Source organism: Oryctolagus cuniculus, chromosome 4 (genome assembly GCF_051225735.1).
Source record: "Oryctolagus cuniculus isolate XC-2025 breed Fujian yellow rabbit chromosome 4, ASM5122573v1, whole genome shotgun sequence".
NCBI classification, from domain to species: domain Eukaryota; kingdom Metazoa; phylum Chordata; class Mammalia; order Lagomorpha; family Leporidae; genus Oryctolagus; species Oryctolagus cuniculus.
In genome coordinates, this window is record NC_142870.1 from 130500940 (window position 1) to 130515560 (window position 14621).

The 14621-nt window shown below is 47.1% G+C and overlaps 1 protein-coding gene across 1 annotated transcript in view; it reads left to right on the plus strand.

Annotated features, from left to right (window-relative positions):
• Positions 1-2412: 2412 nt before the first annotated feature.
• The window catches only part of MINDY4B (MINDY family member 4B), a 36561-nt gene continuing 24352 nt past the window's right edge, over positions 2413-14621 (plus strand). Inside the window, exons 1-4 of the mRNA XM_051818718.3 lie at positions 2413-2555; positions 2792-2819; positions 4442-4609; positions 13737-13856. Of these exons, the coding sequence (XP_051674678.3) occupies positions 2443-2555; positions 2792-2819; positions 4442-4609; positions 13737-13856 (429 nt within the window). The 5' untranslated portion in view covers positions 2413-2442. The remainder of the gene's footprint in view (positions 2556-2791; positions 2820-4441; positions 4610-13736; positions 13857-14621) is intronic.

Here is a 14621-nt window from a genome sequence, read left to right on the forward strand (position 1 = left end):
AAATTTCCAAAGTACGACTCATGGGTTACAATGGCTTCCCCCCCACCATACCGTCCCTCCAACCCACAACCCTCCCCTTTCCCACTCCCTCTCCCCTTCCATTCACATCAAGATTCATTTTCGATTATCTTAATATACAGAAGATCAGCTTAGTATACCTTAAGTAAGGATTTCAACAGTTTGCTCCCACACAGAAACATAAAGTGAAAAATAATAGATGATTTTTTTTTTAAATGATGATGAAATCAGATCAGACCTATTGTCATGTTTAATCCCAGTGAGAGTCAAGTTGGGAATTGATACTTTCTTTCTTTCTTTTTTCTTTTTTTTTTTTTTTTTTACAGAAGATCAGTTTAGTGTACATTAAGTAAAGATTTCAATCGTTTGCACCCCCATAGAAACACAAAGTGGAATATACTGTTTGAGTACTCGTTATAGCATTAAGCCTCAATGTACAGCACATTAAGGACAGAGATCCTGCATGAGGAGTAAGTGCACAGTGACTCCTGTTGTTGACTTTACAAATTGACACTCCTGTTTATGGCATCAGTAATCTCCCTATGCACCAGTCATGAGTTTCCAAGGCTATGGAAGCCCCTTGAGTTCTCCGACTCTTATCTTGTTTAGACACGGTCATAGTCAAAGTGGAGGTTCTCTCCTCCCTTCAGAGAAAGGCACCTCCCTCTTTGAAGACCTGTTCTTTCCACTGGGATCTCACTCACAGAGATCTTTTTGCCAGAGTGTCTTGGCTTTCCATGCCTGAAATACTCTCATGGGCTTTTCAGCCAGATCCAAGTGCCTTTAGGGCTGATTCTGAGGCCAGAGTGCTATTTAGGACATCCGCCATTCTATGAGTCTGCTGAGTATCTCACTTCCCATGTTGGATCACTCTCCCCTTTATTTATTCTATCGGTTAGTGTTAGCAGGTACTAGACTTGTTTATGTGCTCCCTTTGACTCTTAGTCCTTTCATTATGATCAATTGTGAACTGAAATTGATCACTTGGAATAGTGAGATGGCATTGGCACATGCCACCTTGATGGGATTGAACTGGAATCCCCTGGTATGTTTCCAACTCTACCAATTGGGGCAAGTCAGCCCGAGCATGCCCCAAATTAAACATCTCTTCCCTCTCTTATTCCCACTCTTATGTTTAACAGGGATCACATTTCAGTTAATTTTCAACACTTAAGAATAACTGTGTGATAATTACAGAATTAAACCAGTCATATTAAATAGAACAGACAAAAAAAATACTAAGAGGGATAATGTATTAAGTTGTCCATTAACAGTCAGGGCTATGCTGATCAAGTCACCATTTCTCATAGTGTCCATTTTACTTCAGGAGGTTTCCTTTTTGGTGTTCAGTCAGTTGTCACCGATCAGGGAGAACATATGGTATTTGTCCCTTTGGGACTGGCTTACTTCACTCAGCATGATGTGTTCCAGATTCCTCCATTTTGTTGCAAATGACTGGATTTCGTTGTTTCTTACTGCGGTATAGTATTCTAAAGAATACATATCCCATAATTTCTTTATCCAGTCTACCGTTGATGGGCATTTAGGTTGGTTCCAGGTCTTGGCTATTGTGAATTGTGCTGCAACAAACATTAGGGTGCAGACCGCTTTTTTGTTTGTCAGTTTAAACTCCTTTGGGTAAATTCCAAGGAGTGGGATGGCTGGGTCGAACGGTAGGAGTCTACTGATTTAAATCAGAATGTCATCTGAAAAAAGAGGTTGGCATCCGGTTGGTGCCATGTAGGTGCCATGGCCTAGCTAAATTCACGTGTAAAATTAACCTTTTCCACCACCAATCATCTTTAATATGCCGTTCATCACAGCTACAATTCATGCAACCAACAGGGAGAGAGAGGATATTGAGGTTTCTCCCTGCAATAAATCGGACCAGTCCTCCAACTGTGCAAGATATTGATGTACTAAACTCGACATCAAACACCTGTTGGCTAGTGTCTCCCTCCTTGTTTATTACCCATCCAGCAGTGGTTGAGAGAGTTTTTCAAGTCACAGGATGGCTTTTACCCGCTTCGCTATGAATTTCTGTTCCGCAAACTCTTCCAAGGAAGCATTACAGCACAAGGCACCATCACCTTCCGCCAGCATGATAGCTCCCATCAACTAAATAATCTCAGTCACTTGGATGCAGATAAGTAATCGCAATCCCTTTGTTTTTAACTCTGTGTTGTGGATTAAACATTCATGGCACCTCTATGGTGAACAGAAACACACAAAGGGTTTCACTTCTAATGAAAGTTTAATCATGAGCTGATAGCAGGGCCCTGTATGGTGTGGGCCCCTTGCCGGTCCTAAGTGACAGTGCCCCAGCTCACGCAGCCATCCGTGCCAGCCTTCTCTCCTCTCCACAGCCAGGCTTCTCGATCCCATCCTAACAACCTCCTTCTTCCAATTTCTCACATTCTCCAAATGGACAGGGAGGTCTCCGGCCAGAAGCCAAGCTCCCCGGAGCTGGATTTAGAGGAAATAACCAGGAAAATTTTATTTCTGGACAAATGGAGAGGCATCTTCAGTTATCACAGGTAAGAGTTTCTCATGTTCTTGTTGCTCCGGAAACAAAAGGCTGTGGAGGTGTTTAAGAAATCAACTTTTATGCTTGCCAGATGAGCCGTTTCCGTTAGAGATCCACGGTTAACATGCGTCGGTGTCAGTACCTGCAGCCAGCGCTGCCCCAGCCAGGCTGCGACATGGGAGGTTTGTGAATGTGAGGTTTGAATAGAGCGAGGCATTTACTTGATGTTTTCTCTTTCATTTATAGGTTGGGAACCAATAACACAACTCCTCAGGTAATTACTTTTCTCAAAGGCAAGGTGTTTTCCTCTAGTTGCTTCTTCAAACAATCCCATTAACAGCATAATCCGAATGTATTCTGTACACATAATGTCACTCAGACAATGGCATTTTATGTGGAAACATGAAACTGGGAAGCCTGTTGAGTTTTTTCTTGTTCTTTCTTTTTCCATAAATTTCTCTTCCTACTTTTAAGAGCTACTTTTCGTCATTAAGGGTACCATATGGTTATTCTTTTAGAAAGGAGTAATATTAGAATCTAGAGTCCCTACGCTTATAAAATAACATTGGATTCTGACAACCAAGTGCTTCAGTGTCCTTGAAGAAAAGTCATTTTGAAAATAGTTATCTCTCCATACAGCTTCCAAATTAGTGTTTCCTGTCACCCATTTTCAAATAAAGGAAAGATGACTGAATTCTGGTCTTTAAAAGGGTATTTTTAAGCTGTTATACAATATTGAAATATATTTGTACCTCATGTAACTTGTAAAGGTTACAAGGTAATGGAAGTTGCATTCTGGATATTATTCCAATCACTGAACAAAGACTGTACAAAATATTAATGTAATTGTCGTGGTCTAAATGATCAAGCAATTGACTAATATTTTAACTTTAATGCTAAAGCCTCTTGCTCCAAGTAACCTGTTATCAAAAACCTTATTTGTGCAAAAAAATTCTCCTAATCATAGTCTAAATTAGAATCAGAGAGATAAATGCTCCCATTTGAGTCCTGACAGTATTAAATGGAGATAGCTACCATTTGGGGCAATAGAACAGTCAAAAGATAAAACAATCTTTGGGAGGAAAAATAAATAAATGTCAAGTTACGCTTTACACAAGGTGGGGAAATGCATTGGCACAAATGTGAAGATTCCCCATTTGATTTACGAAATGCATCTTATCCCATCAGTCGGCTGTGACTTGAGCACTGTGTTTCTGAGATAAGAGAGCATCTTTGCCTGCAGGAACACAGAGAAAGCAAGAAGGCAGTTTCCCTCATGCTTCAGCTGCCTATAGGGCAGGCCTATTTTATGACATTAGGGTAGAAGGTAAGTAAATAGGAAGACGGGTTGATGTTAACTTGCGCTGAAATGCCATAAGAATCAGCAAAGAAAAGTAAAAAAGGGGATTTTTTTTTAAGGAAGACTATTATTCTATTCACTTACTGTAGAATGGAAATCCAGAAGAATTAAAAGGGGAAGTAACCTGATTCATTGACTGACTGCCTAACACCAGAGAAATACCTTGCATAGACCAGAAAGACTCGTTCAATGTTTATAAAATGTTATCTTCTCAAAACAAGAGACAGTAACATTTACATTCTTCTCTACACATAATTTCAACTCAAGGTCTTGATAGCGTTAATTACGTTTCCATGGTTACATGTCACCTCTTTAAGGCGTGGAAAACTTGCAAGAAACCCCTCTGACACTAACATGTTTTTTTTTTTTTTCCTGCTTCTTTTATTGCTATTTTTCATGATTTTCAGACATCTTCAAAAGTGAGTCAACATTCTCTGAACACTGGTATCTCAGAGAGAGGGACAGAGAAATTTGCAAACAAGCTCATCCCCGGCTCTGTCTGTTTTGTTTTTCGGGGGTGCTGGCATTTTATGCAGCAGCACGAAGGTGACCGTGTATCTGCGGATGGAGCTGAAAACGGCTCAGGACCACTGCAGCCCAAAAGACGAGCACGTTGGCCATCCAGAAGCCTTTGTTCTGTTCCCAAGCCCTCTATCACCTCTCCAAAATGGAGCGGCCCACCTGTCTCCCTCGCGATGGCCACGGTAAGTAGAGCCTGTCAATTAGACATGAAGCAGAACATGATCCGCCCAAGCATCACGGTTGGGCGTAGAATCTGGGTTAGGTGAGAGTATTACTGTAGATGTGACCACAGCCGGTTGCCATTGGTGAAGAGAGTATATAATTACAATGAATTATTTATGGCATTGTTCAAGGACACTGGAGATAGTACTAACTGAGAGGTGCTCTGAACTCGTTTCCTCAGTCTCACAGTGCAGCTTGCGGGAGTTCGCTTCGAATAATTCACTGTCTAGGCCAGGACGCGACAGAGCGTCTGAGTGGCAGACCATGTAGACAGGGAAGTAAGGACTATGGCTGCTGTGTGAGCAGCAGCGAGAGAGGAGGGGGGCCCGCCAGGCCTGATCCTGGGGTAAGGATCCCAGGAAGGAAACATGCAGGTCTGAAAAAAGAACCTGAGATGGGAGACTCCAGGAGGACCTGGGAGCTGCTGGTCCCAGCAACCACCTGTGAAATTCAAGATTCACGCCGGACGGAGCCAGGGGCCAGGGCTGAGGCTGATACTCAGCTGGGAAACAAAACCGGACACATCATTGGGTCACAGAGGCCAGAGCCAGAAGCAAGGCTGTGGCAAACGTCCAAAGGGCCAAGGTCAAAACCGTGTGGCTGCAGAAGATGAGGAAGAGGGTAAGGGGAGGCTCTAGTAGCAGCTAGGGTGAGAGACCCCACCCCACTGATTAAATTGCCCTGCAACGCGGTCCTTTAACTCAGAATGAAACCCAGGGCTTTCCCAGGTAATTTCCACAAGCGCCCCGCCCCCCCAGGCTGCACACTGCATTCTAGAACCTCAGGCTGAGCCCTCTACTCGGGCCCTAAAACAAGATGTGGAAGAGGTGCTTCCTTCCTGAGGACATGCCCTCTCCCCCTGGGCAGGTTCTCAGAGACAATCCTGCACCAGCTCAGACATTTGAGCAAAGACCCAGTGACATCTGTCCTGCACCCAGGACAGCTGCTCAGCTTGCACACGGCACACAAGGTGCCAGGACTAAAACTCCTCCTGGGGAAGCCACAAAGCCTCCCTCTGCTTTTTGAGCACAAAGACTGGGTGACCCTGGCTGCTACAACCCTTCCTGGAGCCCTCAGACTGCACACACAAGCAGATGTGAGGAAGCGAGGCCCCCACATCCCACTTTAGCAACTCCCTCCTCTGTGTGTTTGCAGTACAGATGGACTGGGAGGCGTCACTTGCTCTTTCTCGTTGTAAAAACCTGTCCACCTCCATCCATCTTCCTTCCCTCTTGATGTCACGGGGAGACAGACAGGTCAGCAGAGAGCTCACAGGACTGCACTAGAGGGAAGGTTACCTGTTACCTGTCTTAGAATGCTTAACAAGGCACAGAAGACACAAGTTAGCTGTATGCAGTCTTGTGTCAGCCCCAAGGCTACAGACAGAAGTTAGAGCGGCTGCAAGTTGAGCATCTCTAACCCAAAGACTTGAACTCAAAAATGCTCCAAAATCCAAAATTTTCCAAGTGCTGATGGCATGCCACAGGAGAAAAGTCTATACCTGACTTCATGTCACTTCCCAACATTCACGGAAAATGTTTGTAATGAAAAATCACTACTCATGCATCTCAGAATTTTTGTACTGCAATGACTTTGTTTTCTAACACCGTTTTTCAATGAACTTTTGTAAATACCCTCGTAGTAAAATCAGTCTTGTATTTAGACTCAAATCTCATTCCCAAGATAATCTCAAAGGCAAATCCAAGTGTTGCAAAGTCTGAAAAAAATTCAAAATCTGAAAAACCTTTGGTCCTGAGCACTTTACACAGGGGACACTCAACCTGTATCAGCAGTTTACTTGTCAGTAGAATGTTTCTCATGGAAGATCTTTCATAAAAATGTATTGAAGTACAGACGTGTTCATCTGTAATGAGTGTCCGCGGAGAGTATCACTTTACAGGTTACACGCCTCGGGGCCAGGGCTGGGACCTAGAGGCTAAGAAACCAGTTAAGACCCTCTGGTCTCACTTGGGTTGCAGACCTGGCTCTGCCTGCTGACTCCAGCTTTTTGCTAATGAAGACGCTGGGAGGCAAAGCTGATGGCTCAAGTGTCTGGGTCCCCTTCACCCACGTGGGAAACCTAGATGGAGTTCCCAGCTCTTGGCTGTGGCCCTAGCCCAGCCTTAGCCATTGTAGGCATTGGGGAATGAACTAGCAGAGGGAAGCAGGCTCGCTCACTCTCTCTTGCTCGCCCCCCACACCAGTGCCTAATTAAAATTTTTTAATGATTAAAATATACATATACCTGAAAATCGGCTATCTTGTATGTGAAGAAGAGAAAACTGTAATTCTGTATTGGTGTTTACCTCCAGCTAGAGAACCAATTCCAGAAAGCTTCGTACGATGCACCGGTGGGGCGTGAGTGCGTGCAGGGAAGACAGAGAGGGAAAGGCATCTTTGCTTCGTGTGCCTCTGGCACTCACTGAATTTTGAACCATGTGAATGTCCCATTTTGTTTAAATACACAAATTTTACAAACTGAAAAACATTCCCAGACATTTTCAGCTTCCCTCTCTCTGGGGGAGGCAGGAGTATCTGGGTGTGGATGTCCCCATTTATCTACAAACACCAGCGCGATCCAACTAGAGGGCTCTCCAGTGACTTTTCAAAGGTGATGCTCTCCCCTTGGAAAAGGCCAAGAGACAAAAGACTCAGGCTACTGCAGCCCAAAGCAGAGGCGATGGAGTGTTAAGGAAGTCCCACAAGTGGAGATAATTGATTTTTCTTCAAAAAGAAATGAAGCTGGATTTATTCCCATTATGTGGGCCAGATGAGAGTGTGTCCTTTAAATAGCAGTAGCATTAATTAAACACACCCTGGGATTCGAAATGACGAGACCTGCGATCTGAATCCATTTGTTCTGGGGAGGCGGTTTGGAGGCTTGACCAGTTCCAACCTACGATTCAGCCGTGCAGCCTCCTGGCAAATGATGAGGGCCAGCAAGTCCTGAGCCTCGCTCGACAATGCCTTTTGTTGTGGTTCCGCCACTCTTTAAGAATTATTTGAAAGGCAGAGTTACAGAGGCAGAGAGGGAGAGAAGGGTGGGGGAGAAAGAGATCCTCCATCCACTGGTTCACTCCCCAGATGGCCACAATAGCTGGTGCTGCACTGATCCGAAGCCAGGAGCCTCCTCCAGGTCTCCCAAGGACTTGGGTCATCTTCTACTGCTTTCCCAGGCCATAGCAGAGAGCTGGATAGGAAGTGGAGCAGCCGGGACTCGAACCAGCACCCATATGAGATGCCAGCACCACAGGTGGCAGCATTACCAGTTCCGCCACAGTGCCGGCCCCAATCTGCCGCTCTTTTCCTCCTCTCAGAGCATCCCGACGTGTGGTATCCCCTGCCCTAGGCACACGCTGGCTCTTTATGGGAATCTGCTCAGAAAGTGCGGGCTGGGCAAAGCACCTGTGTGGCTTCTCTGGCCGTATTTCTCCCATCTCTCATTGCTTCTTGTCCTCTTTCCACTGCTATGTCTGTTTTCTGTCCCCCAACCTGACATGTTGCAGTGTGTGTGGCAGCATGCCCTCTGGCTGAAGCTGGCCCAGGGGGGATGGAGAAGGCAGGCATTACCTCTGGGGCTCTTTCTCCAGCCCCTCCAGTGGCCATTTACACCCCCACTCCCGGGCTCTGCTCCAGGACCCAGCCTGGGACACGTGCCTGTAGCTTCCCTTACCAGCAGCCAATAAAACAACCCCTGGTGGAGCTGCTTCACCACCGCCCAGCAGTATCATCATGAAAACGTAATTCCGAGAGATTCAAAGGAATGAAACCCTAATAGTGGAATAACGGGCAAGGGAGGCTTTGGGGGAGCAGGAGGCACAGCCTGGTGCCTCCGGTCCGAGGTCTAAGCCCAGAGACAGACCTCAATAGAGTGGATTAATCGATGAATTCCCTGCCTGCAGACAGCTAGCAGCGTCTCGGGTTGGGAGAATGGGTTCCAGCCGCGTGCCCTTCCTGAAACACTCTCTCTGCTCTGGCCTGTTCTGGGCCAGGGCACTGGCCTGTAGGGCCTCCACCAGCAGGCTGCTGGTTGACTTCAGCCAACAGGGAGCCCTGACAGGAGACTGGGGGTAGCCAGGGAAGAATGTGAGGTCACCCACGGCAGGCTGAGCCCCCTCCTTGCACAGCGGTCCTCGCCCCAGGTCTCTCTCCATCCCAGTTCAAGTTCACCACTCCTTCTCCTGGCCCCTTCAGGTCTAGAGGTCACATGATCACATGACTGCCCACTGTTGCTACCTCTAGGTTACTGCATTAGCCTACATCTTTGTAAACAGATCCAGAATTAAACATTCTTCAAACTAATTATCCAGACTTGAGGGTGCCATCTGTTTCCTGTTGAGACCCTGGCTGGCACAAGTTGAAAGGCTCGCATTTGGGTCCTGGCACTGCAGGAACTTGAACTCTACTACATATGTGACCTTGGTCACGCCATGTAAGTGCTCGGGGCTGTGCGTCCTTTAACTATAAGGTTGAAGGGCTGAATTAATTTTTCTTCTACTGCACAAATACTCCCTGGGAGCCTCGTATGTACCAGGTACTACACCAGATGCCGAGGAATCAGTTGTGAATACGGGAGAGCTAACAGTCTGTCACTCTGTTAGGTCTTCTTAGGAATCACTGATGCTAGAAGCGCCAATCCCGCGATGGTCCAGGAATTCATGAGGCAAGAGAAATTTAGTAAAGAAACTCCAAAGACAATTATTCTGTCTCATGTTAGGGTACTTGGGAGGGAGAAGGTTGGATGTGGACAGGTGGTCAGAGGGAAATTCTCACTCCAAGGGAAAGGCCAAGGCAATCGGGGTAAGAAAAGTAAGCCTGTTTAATAAGAATGACCCAGGGTCTCTATCTTTGAGTGTGTATGTGTGTGTGTGTGACCTGTGTACAAGGGTGAACTGTATACAAATGTGAACTGTGTGTGAGACCCATATGAGTCTAAACTATACATATGTAACATGTGCGTGAATGTGAACAGTGGGTATGTGACCTATGAGTGTGAACTGTGTACATATAACCTGTGAGTGTGCACTGTGGGTGTGTGACTTGTGTATGGGTGTGCACTGTATGTGTGACCTGTGAGTGTGAACTGTGTACATATAACCTGTGAGTGTGCACTGTGGGTGTGTGACCTGTGTGTGAGTGTGCACTGTGTATATATAACCTGAGTGTGCACTGTATGTGTGACCCATATGTGAATGTAACTGTGTACATATAACCTGTGAGTGTGCACTGTGGGTGTGTGACCTATGTATGAGTGTGAACTGTGAGTGACCTATGTATGAGTGTGAACCGTGTATTGTGACTTGAGTGTGAACTATGTGTGACCCGTGTATGAGCGTGAATTGTGTTTGTGACCCATGTATGACTGTGAACTGTGGGTGTGTGACCTGTGTATGAGTGTGAACTGTGAATGTCTGAGGGTGAATGATTGTCCCTCCCCCTCTTCGCGGAGGAACGACACAGGACCCTGAGCTGTTCTTTTGTCTGCTCTGCCCTTCCCGGGTTGGCTGCTGGTTCTTCCCAGGTTGGCTGCCGATCCTTCCACCTCCGTGGAAGGGTGGCTCCCCCTGCCACTTTCCCCACTTCCGCGGGGGAGCGGCACACCGCCGGCCGGCTTTCTCAGGGGCTGCTCAGATGTTATCTGGATGTTCCTTTTAGATGTTCTCCTTAGATGTTCCTGGTGCATGTTGTCTCTCTCCTCCTTTATAGTCCTCTTCCACCAATCCCAACTCTGCTACCCACACGCCGAGTACGCTGCTCTCCTCCAATCAGGAGCAGGATCAGCTCCTGCAGGTTATTGGTCGAACTGGAGGCAGCTGTGTAGAAGTTGTTTACTCCTCTCCCAGCGCCATATTGTGGGAGAGCAGATGCATAGAATAAGTCTTAATTCCAGTAACTTAGTCTAGTCCGAGTTGCTCCCCACAAATGATGGTCATCGTCACTAGAATAATCAAATGGAACCCAATGCCAGGAAAGAGGAATTTGTTACAAATAGTGAAGAACATCATTGTGAAAAGAGAAAAACTAAGCCATACTCAATTGTATAAAGTAATCTTTTCTGCTATTCACTGGGACCATCAGCCTTCTATGTCCAGTTACCAGGCAGCTCAACAACATATGCATATCACTAAAAGATGTGTAAGCTTGCCCTTGGTAAGAACTGTATTTGATGTGAAGGTAAATGCTATACAGGTAAGATGAGTCATCTTGGTTTGTCACCCTGGCCCATGGGTGCTTCCTCCCCAGGCCTCTCCAGGGGCACAGCTAGAGGGTGAAGCTCTTTCATTCCGAGGAGGTGCCTGGCAGCAGAAACAGGGGTTTGGTTTGGCAGGCAGAATTTTTTTCGCTGAACTTGAACTCTAAGCATTCTTCCTCTCGACCGTCTCAGTTGTTCACATTTGTGTGTGACTTTTCCTCCCGTCTTCCTGCCAGTCTTTGACCTCTTTCCATCTGTGTTAGGACTTCCTGCCACACAGCACGGGATGTTCCCTGGTTGACTGGCTGCGTTCGCACTACACACTTTAGCACATATGGTCCCCAAAGCCCAGTAGTAGCCAGGGTGAGGAGCAGGCAGGGTGATGCCCATTTCTGGATAAGCGAGTCCACGTGGCGAGTCAGGAGCAGGGCAGGGACTGTCAGCCCCCGCATCAGGAGGCGTCAGTCTTTCCTTCGTGCTGGGCCGCCTTGATGTGAGGGGGACAAAACTCTCCTTTCGTTTGCAGGGCCTCTCCTGGAGATGCTCTGGGCTGGAAGCCCTCTCTGGCTGAGCACTCGCTGAGTCGTTTCTCAAGAGCAGCTGTCCTGAGACCCAGTACAGATAGTCTCTCTTCAAGTGCATTACTGGGCCCTTGTTCATGCTGAAATGCACCTGCCACTATTTCTCTGTAAAGACAACCTTTTCTTTTAAGGGCAGGAGCAGAGATGACCAGGAAATTAACTCTAACCTTGAAACCAGACCCCGAGCTGACACGGGGAAGAACATTCTAGATGCATGCTTCTCCTGCCTCTTCCTTTTTTTTAGAAATCATCAGGGCCTATTCTGTGCATTGCAGGGCAAAGGTACCACAGCTCTTACCAACAGAGCTCCATGCTCCATTGGTTCACAGTCTCCAGCTGGCTCCAGATGCCTGCATATGATACCCAAAGCCCTCCAGAGTCAAGGTCAAGGTCCTCTCCGGTCTGAGTTTCCACACCACTTCATGCCCTTTGGCCCCCAAGCACACACATTCAACATTCGCACAGCTCCAGTCACAGTGAATATTTACCCCCCAGAACAGGTCACCATGCGCACTGCCGTGTGCGTCTGCAGATCTTCGGCCTCACCACTGTCACTGCTGGAGCTGGAATGGCCTGTCCCAGGATGAGCGCTGTGCCCCTGCTGGAACATAGCACACTTAGGGCATGGCGGGATGTGACCCCTCCATGTGTCAGAGTGTCACTCGGTGAGAAGCTATCCCGCCGTGCACCAGACAGACTCACTGAAGGCCGGCACCTGTCCGCCCCGCCCTAACACTCACTGCCCGCCCCCTCTTTCCATCATGAAGCCTCTGGGGCTCAGTCACACCCTGCACAGCAAAAGTTCATAGCTGCAACCCATGCAATGCTCTATCTTCATTACAGATGCATTCTGTATTATCATCTACGGCAAGTGATTCTCTTTAAGAAAGCAATTTAAAATTAACGTCCGCTCAGTTGTACGAAGTTGCCCGAGTTAATGAAAAATATCAGCTCAACAATGGTTGGCACACAAACATGAGGGAAATCCTAAGGATGGCACATACGGAACCGTAGTGGGGGACACTTCAGGCGAATACATGCAAATGGCAGTCGTTTCTACTAGCTGGGTGACATAAGGCAAACACCTTAACCTCTCTGTGCTGTAGTTGCCTTATCTGGATAATAGAAGAACTACTGCTTAGAATTAACTTAATGGAATGAAGGCCAAGTGCTTAGCCCCACACCTGGTGTTCAGGAAAGCGCAGTAACTAGTAGCTGCCATTTACCAGGCTGGTTCAAACGCCACCTCTTCTAGGAAGCTGTCCCACGTACTTAAATCAGAAGTTCCCTCTCCTGCCTCTGTGTTCTCATGGGACTTTGTCCTGGTCTTGTGAAACTTCCCACAGTGTGTCTTGTACACAGCTGTGGAGTAGCTGCCTTTTTTACATCTCCTGTCTCACACAGGACCTGGCACATCCTAAATGATGACTGAGTCCTTTATCATGCAAGGATTCCATTTGTGATGTGTTTGCTTTACAGAGACTTGTTCCATTTTCCTGGGAAACTGTAAAAGCCCTCTGCAGTCTCAATGTGCTGTGGAGTATCCAAACTAACTACCAAGAATCTTCTTTAATATCCCTTTAAATCCCTACAACACCTGGGCTGGAAACACAGCTTCCTGTCTGTGCCTTTTTTTTTTTTTTTTTCTGGAGCGAGGAAGAATATTCAAAAGCTGTGAGAGGCAGGGCTTACAGAGCCCTAGAGACAGAAGCACCAGGGCAGCAGTCCATGGCAGATTCCCAGGCAGACGGCTGGCCATGGAAGGTGGAAAATTAGGGGCAAAAATCGGGTGTGAGCTTAACACATTCAGCCTTCCAGACAAAATATCTCAAGGAAACCTGCTGTGAATCTTTTGCCCAGGATTTTCTATATTTAAAATTGGGGGGAGGAGAGGCACTGTTCTGGCACAGCAAGTTCAGCTGCCACCTGCAGCATCCTGTATGCGCACCGGTTCGAGTCCCAGCTGCTCCACTTCCGATCCAGTTCCCTGCTAATGCGTCTAGGAAAGCAGCGGAAGATGACGCAAGTGCTTGGACCCCTGCACCCACGTAGGAAACCGGATGGAGTTCCTGGCTCCTGATTTTGGCCTGGTCCAGTCCTATCTATCGCAACCATTTGGGGAGTGAACCAATGAACTGCAGATCTCTTTCTCTCTCTACCTTTCAAATAAATAAAAGAATGAAAATCTTTGTTATAAAAACTGGAGACTCGAGGCATAAGTAAGCTAGAATATAGAAGGGGACGAGAGCCCCTCCTGGCTTCCTTCCATTCTGACGATGACCTAGAAGCATTCTTTGGTTTCCCCTCTTTCAGAAGCTGCAGCAGAGCCTCTTCGGAAGTACGGCCCATATCTTCAGCGGGGACTGGAGAAAGGCCCGCTTCAGCTTCCGGGATCCTTTTTCCAACCTGGCGTTTGCTTTGGAAGTGGGAAAGGTAATAGCCACTTTGTAATTTAAAAATCCTAACCCATGTTCTTTACCTGAGTTTGCACCCTGACTACATCTATAGCAATGTATATTTTCCTACACATTTATGCTTTCAGATCTAACCTTAAATGACATCACTGTTTTGACAACATAATGCTATCTGGATGGTAACAAAGTCCCAGGGGCCTGCACTGTGGCTCAATGGGTTAAGCCTCTAATTGCAACACCAGCATGCCATATCAGAGCACTGGCTCAAATCCTGGCTACTTCGGCTTAGCATCCAGCTCCCTGCTAATGTGCCTAGGAAGATAGCAGAAGGTGGCCCAAGGGCTAAGGCCCCTTCAACCCACACAGGAGACCAGGATGGAGTTCCTGGCTCCTGGCTTCAGCCTGGCTCAGCTCTGGCCACTGTGGCCATTTGGGGAGTGAATCAGAGGATGGAAGATCTCTCTCTGGCTCTCTGCCAGTCTGCCTTTCAAATAAGTAAATCTTAAAAATAAAAAAAAAGTCCCAGACCCCCTTTTCTCCCCACCTGCCTCTGAATGCTGGTTTTCCTTGCCTCTTCTCTCCAAGTCCTGAGAGTCCCTGAGGATTGAGAAGGCAGGAGGAGAGCTAGGGACTTCTTTCCAGCTTGTTTGAAATACTCAGACTTCATGTCACCATCACAGTCCCTCCTAAATTTCAAGGCCCAGTCAACTAGTTCCTCAGCTCCCCCCCACCCTAACAAGTCTGGCTGCAGCCTGCAGGGGCTCTGTGCAGGTGGGACCACAGA